General features: G+C 39.7%; 1 protein-coding gene across 5 annotated transcripts in view; it reads left to right on the top strand.

The window, feature by feature from the left end:
• Positions 1-6,808, top strand: part of cacna1g (calcium channel, voltage-dependent, T type, alpha 1G subunit) — a 303,353-nt gene that overhangs the window by 194,248 nt on the left and 102,297 nt on the right. For all 5 annotated transcript variants that reach the window (XR_004655140.1, XR_004655139.1, XR_004655138.1 and 2 more), the window contains exons 13-14: positions 2,499-2,613; positions 4,061-4,216. Coding sequence is in view for 2 of the 5 variants with exons in the window: in XM_034861286.1 (XP_034717177.1) it covers positions 2,499-2,613; positions 4,061-4,216 (271 nt within the window). In the remaining 3 variants the exon portion in view is untranslated. The remainder of the gene's footprint in view (positions 1-2,498; positions 2,614-4,060; positions 4,217-6,808) is intronic.

The raw sequence follows: 6,808 nt of genomic DNA, 5'->3' as shown, positions 1-6,808 counted from the left end.
TGTTTACTTGTGTTGTCCTTGACTATTGTTTAAATTGGTTTGATGTTCCGAAACACTTAACTGTGACAAACATGCAAATGACCAGGAAATGAGGAAGGGGGCAAACACTTTTTCACACCACTGTATATTAAAACAAATTCTAAAGCTATATCTTTTAGTGCTCATTAGGGGTGTCAATATTAAAGATTTCAGTAGTTGGTGCCAGTACCAGTAAAATAACACAATTATTGATGCAGATTTTGATACCACGGTAATAAAGATTTCCTAAGATTCCATGTAGGCTACTTTAACTTGAAACTTATTTTTCTATTTGAAAAAAATCTAAATGTCATAACAGACTTCCAGGCATATTTTCAAAAGGTACAGTGCAACAACAACAGTGTTTCTAACAGTTGCGTGACCAGAGACGTTACAAACCCCCCCGGGAAAATTTTGGCAGCTTAGAGTCCAAAAGGACGCCAGGCCGGCTAATTTCCTACTGAACAGTAGGGATTAGCTTCAGGCTAATTTATCACGACTACAAGGGACGGGGATTTTATATAATTTCAACATTTTAGTACTCACATTGAATTACTAGAGTGCGAGAACTAGAGTACCTGAGTTGGTTACTGGCAAAAACAATTGAGAGACTGCCAGTAAAGTGATCCCGACTAGTCCTGGGTAACAGTGGCTAACGCCACTATGCTTACCCTGCTAACGGCTAACGTTACCAGAGGAGCAGGCAAGTGAACCACGGCTGTTTGCAACATGTAGCTAGTGAGTTGAAGCCAAGAGAGGGGGCTGTAAATCTGGAAGGAAGGTCCATGAGATGGAAGTGAATATGCTGCTTTTTAGGTCGGGTAGAGATGACTCTTGTATTTACAGAAAAGTAGAAGGGCGTGACTTTGGCCACTTCTTCTTGACCTCTGTCTTCTGAATGTATCAACTCGAACACTCTGAAGCATATACTGCCCCCATCAGTTCCGGAAAAGGCGCAGCACCGATGCTGTGCCTATGGTGTTTCAAAAAATGGCCATTGTTGAACTGGAAGGCATCGGTAGTATCGGTTCTTGTGAAATTCCTAGGGCTCATATTATGCTTTTTGGCTTTTTCCCTTTCCTTTATTGTGGTGTATATATATATTTGTTGTGAATGTTATTGGTTTACAAAGTGAAAAAGCTCAAAGGCCACCCCAAAGGGACTTACCATCTCCAACAGAAAACACTGTTGACAAACTGCTCCAAACTGGTCTATTGTAGTCCAGCCTTTACTTCTGTGACAAAAGCTCATCCCTTTGTCCAATCCAAAACACTAAGTAGGTGCATTAAAGAAATCAACGAATAGATATGCTGATCCTTTTGAAATTTAACAGAAAAGAAGAAATGTTGCCATGCATGTAGATATTATGTTTATATGGTGGATCCATACAAATAACACAATAGTTGTTTTTTTTGTTGTGTGTCCAACTACACGTGCTTTCGAACACCTGCCCAACTCTACCTCTAATTGGCTTACATGACATTTTACTCAGCCTCGTCCAATCATCAGCATTTATGCGCTTATCTTGTGCATCGCCCACTAACCAAGGAAGAACAGAAAAAAAGTCTTTGCCTCTCGGCTCAGAGATCTAGTTGGTCTGATGAAAAAAACTGCTCCAATTATAGTAACCGGCCGCATTTATTGGCAGTAACAATAATGTGATTATTAGATGGGAAGAGTAATCAATTAGATTACTTGTTACTGAAAAACGTAACAGCGTTATATGTAACGCTGTTATTCAGAACTAAACACAGAGAAGCAGTGTTCAGTTTTTATGCACCACATACTGTATCTGGAACAAGGTCGGCTGCAACTCTGTTCTTTTAAATCATGTAATTGTTATTTTTTTATTTCACTATTTTTATATTCTCTTTTACAAATGTAAATTGTAACTGTTCTTTAATGTTTTATGTAAAGCACTTTGAATTGCCTTGCTGCTGAAATGTGCTATATAAATAAAGCTGCCTTACCTTCATTTCACTTCAAAGTAGTACTACCTAATTTATTTAAGTTGGATAAAATTGTGCCTTTGTTTCTAATGCCGGTGATCACATTTAGTTTGAATGAGTATGAAGCGTCATTGACATGGTGTGAGACGCTCTCCATGGTGCTGAATTTAACCTGACAAAAGCACTCCATTTCCACTCCCTTTCTTGGCAACATTACTGCCACAATGCATTATGGGGCAACTTGCCTGACTGACAGTACTCCATGTATGATGTTATTGTTTTGGTAATAAAACTAACGTGTGAATGCTTATATTTAGTCCCCTGGGCAGAGATTACCATCCTTGCTCTGTACATATTGCCTCAGCTGTCTCACAAGCAGCAGGTATAATTAGTATGGTGGAGTCAAAACAAGTCTTTTCAGCGTGTTTATTTCCGTTTATTTGTACTGAATCTGATGGCTTGGCCTGATGTAAACGTTTATCCCTCTGTTTCCTGTTTGTTTTCTCCTGGCTCCCCCTTCCTCTGTGTCAGTATCCTGGGGATGCATCTGTTTGGGTGTAAGTTTGGATGTGAGGCCGATGGAGACACTCTGCCAGATAGAAAGAACTTTGACTCTCTTCTCTGGGCTATAGTGACAGTCTTCCAGGTGAGCCTAAACCATTTTCTACTCTTATAAACTGACATTTCACTTTGTTTTGACCAATTTAGCTGCAGCTTTATGCCTGACTTCACAATGTGTTGAGAGAGTAAAAAACAGCACCCGCATGACCTTAAGGTATGCAAATCCATCTACCATCCGGAAGCTTGAACTTCCTGTGTGATCACACTGCTTAAGGGCTCATCTAGTTTACAATCAACATCTTCCTTTTCCATTGGTGCTGACTGAACTTGTCCCCATCCAAAAGCTGAAAAGACAATTACATCCTAATAAATAAAATATATCAAATCAAATGTTCCTCTTCACTCTCCCTCCCTGTATGACATTTATCTATCTTCCTCGTTTTCTTCCACTCTGTCTAATTTCCATTTCTATCATAGAATGTAAAATAATGGAACGGAAGTGGCTTAAAGCTTCTAGCACTTCTCCACCCTTTGCAAAATGAAATCAGTTCTATAGAAGTCAATGGGAAAATGACTCTACTTCTGCCATGATTTTTTAGCTCACATTTTTTTCATAATGAGTTTATAGTCTCAAATGCTTGTTTCAAGTCTTCTTCAATGTAGCATGATTTTCATTTACTAAATGAGGGTCCCTCTTATTTTAAAATGTAAGATAACGCAGGGGTAGCTGGTAACTCAAGGGAACGTTTGAAGGTTTTCTGTTCTGCCGTACATGTACTTGCTTCAAAAGAGTTGAAAACAGGCAACTTTCCCCCTTTGGCGTCCAGCCTAGTGCATCACCATTGCAGCCAAATAATATGATGGGCTTGGTCGCGATGTCCGTCCTAGCTCCAGTCTTTTTGCAAAAATGGCCATATTTGGTTACAAAAAAACAAGGCTGCAATGCCCGTATTGCCAAATTTGAGGCTTCAAAAAGGCAGTCCACAAACAAATGAGTAATATCATTGTGGCTTTGTCCACAATTTATACAGACTATGATATCCATGTTTACGCAGATTTAGAAGGGCTGCCTTTTGCAGGTTTATTTGGGTTAGTGATTATGTTTCCCGCCCGGGTTTAACCATTCATGCATTATATATCTATTGTGCTGTATGGTATTTATCATCCTTAATATAGTACCAATGTATAATTCAGTGTAACATCTGATCAGGAACGATGTGGAGTGTCAGCATGTCTCGCTGCACTGTACTGACAGGTCTGTTACACACGGATGGTTTACTGCAGCTGCTCCAGTGCACATAGTCATGACAGCTTTTACAATTCAGTGCTGTGTCCTTTTAAATGAAATACCTGTGGTGCATAGAATGCATTTATATTTTTGACATAGAAATACAAGACATACTGTACTTACTAGAACTTAAACTTCATCAACACACAACCTCTGAAATATCCCAGAATTTAACCGTTTCCCTGCGATGTAACAGGGCATTTCAAACCTGTTTGTGTGGTCTTTTCCCTCTCCTCTAATTCAGATCCTAACCCAGGAGGACTGGAACAAGGTGTTATACAACGGCATGGCCTCCACCACTCCTGTCGCCGCCCTCTACTTCATCGCGCTCATGACCTTTGGCAACTACGTCCTCTTCAACTTGCTGGTGGCCATCTTGGTTGAGGGTTTCCAGACCGAGGTAAACTGTTGGTTGTCATAAAACTACCAGAGAAAAAATCTAACATCTTAAATTATTGAGCTATTTTGTCTAAACATGTCTTCAAATAAATTATTTACCTTCTTTTCAAGGGTAATTTCAGTAGTTGGTAGCCAGCAAACAAGGCTGCAATGTAATCCTAAAGGGCAATTAAAAGTGTTGTCACTGACAGGCTCAGATCTTTATTTCCAAGTGTCTGACAACATTATGGAAAGCAACCCTACAGAGAGAGACCTTTTTGCTAAAGAGTAAAATCTTTAACCAGAAACAGCTCAAAAATTGCCGTAGCCGTTGCCAAACCCACCAGAATCCATAAAATCCAGTAAATAACAAACACTTTTAGCGTGTATAGAGACAGCATATTTCCACATGTAAATGGGTGAATTAATGGTTTGTTTTGACCAGAGTGGTGATTGTTGGAACAGTGCCAAGAGAAAATATCACTGCTTTTGTATTATTTTGTTTTCTGTTGACTTTTAATAAAGTGTGTTGTTCGATAATACAATTACTGTTAATTTAAATGGAGCCTGGTCTGTTTGGTGATGGTGATTAAGGGGAATGTTACATGGTTGACAAAAAGGATTTTGCCCTTTAACAAAAAGGTCAACCTCTGAAGGGATCCTTTCCATTTTGTTGTCAGACACTCAGAACAATAATCTGAGCATCTCGGTGGCAAAAACAGCACTTTTAGTGGATGGAAATATAAGGTGTGTAATTGCCCATTAACAGGATCAAATGCATAGGAAAAGAGGGTCCGGGTTAACAAAACTAAAACCAGTTGACCTTAAAATGCAGGTCAACTTGTTGAATGTGTCTTGCTTCCAGGTCTTACTGAAAATTATTTCTGTAGCGCGTACACATGATTCATATAGAACTAGCTTTATAAACAGTATATCATATATTCTTATTACTCTATCTTGCTAATTTGCTGTATCAGAAAAAAATAGGTTTTAAGACTGGAACATGAGGCTTATTTACTCCAGGTGTTGATTTTTTATTGCAGGCACAAATAAAATTAACGGATGGATGTCCACGCCCAAACATCCATATCAAAATCACAATGTATTTTTTCATTAACCTTTACGTTGTCTTACGCTCTCTGCAGCGGGTTATTTGAGGACATGAGAACACTAGTTTCAGCATTTCATTTTCCATTCCTTTTCATCTTCATCTCGCTGTCAGCCTATATTCCTCCCACTCTTTCCCACTATCTCAGCAGTCATCCTCATTAGCGTTGTGCTTATTTTCCAATACGGTCATGCCATAAAGCACATCATAAGTCAACTATGTCTGCTGGACTAGACTTTGCACCAGCCCACATCCCCTGTTCCCTCAGTCTCATGCTTGATACCTTCTTTTCATACCCCCTCCTGATCTTTCCCCTCTGTAATACAACTCTTCACATGTCATAAAACTAGTGTAATGTTCTTAACCCCAGCATCATGTTAGTGATTTTTTTCTGAGACAGAAAGTGGCGAGAAACTGATAGTGTTTAGAGACAGCAGCTTTACTAGATGTCCCTGAACTTTTTTGGGGGGGAGCAAAGAGGTTGCAACTCACCAACTTATCAGCCCATGTGTAGCACACAGGGATTTATTTGAGACGGATTGAGTGACTGAGAGAAAGAAACAGAGGGTGAGATGAGTTGGAGAGAGTAAATCACATGAGTATTCAGCCTATCTCTGGCTGTCTACTTGTCTTTCCCTCTCTTTCTTCGTTGGAGGTGTGACAGCACCTATGCTTTGATCTCCGACATTATTTGGCTCTTGGGCTAAGAGGAGAAAGAATAGATGAGGGGTGGCGGGGATTGACAGCCTCATAAAATATGGATTCATTTCAATGGGCTTCTCCTCCTATTGTGTCTATCTGCAGTACAAATATTAAATGCATGACTTGGGAAAAGGAGGTGAGAGGCAATGAACAAAGCTGCGTAAGAGGAAGGCTTTAAATGCAGGCCAAGACTGGAATTAATACAAGTATGGGGACTTAAAGTCCCCATACTTTTTTACTTGTGGTATTTGGACAAAATTGTATTTAGCGAAAAGAAAAATTGAATTTTCTGCTGTGATAGCAACCCTTTTAGCAGTGTTTACCAGACAGTGTGCATTTCTAGTACCATCTGACAACATTGGTACTGTAATTTGATTGGTGTGATACCTGTGTCGACCTAAAGACAGTTTGTAATGTCACTTCTATAATATAATATCATAATATCAATTCTAATAGCCCACTTGAGGGCCAACGTTGTTAGCCGTTGCTTAGCACGGTTTCATTCTTAACACTGGGCATCATACGGCGTGCCGTGGTTAAAGGACTTTATTTGCAGGGAGTTTTGACACTGTTCATTTGCCGTTGCCACTACTGGATCCATGAAAGAAAGATAGCTAATGCTCGCTAGCCTCCCTGGATGCAACATTTGAACCCAGGAGACAACAATTCCAGTAATACCCTCAAGTGCTAGCATTTAGTGTGACAGTGGTGAGGAAAAACGTCCTAATTTTGCCTAATCTGCCTAATTTTGGCAATGTACAGGTCCTATCCCCTGTCCTATCAGCTATCCTAACCTTAACCATT

This window comes from Etheostoma cragini, chromosome 21 (assembly GCF_013103735.1).
Source record: "Etheostoma cragini isolate CJK2018 chromosome 21, CSU_Ecrag_1.0, whole genome shotgun sequence".
In the NCBI taxonomy this organism is placed as follows: Eukaryota; Metazoa; Chordata; class Actinopteri; order Perciformes; family Percidae; genus Etheostoma; species Etheostoma cragini.
This window is presented reverse-complemented; position numbering and strand designations above follow the sequence as displayed.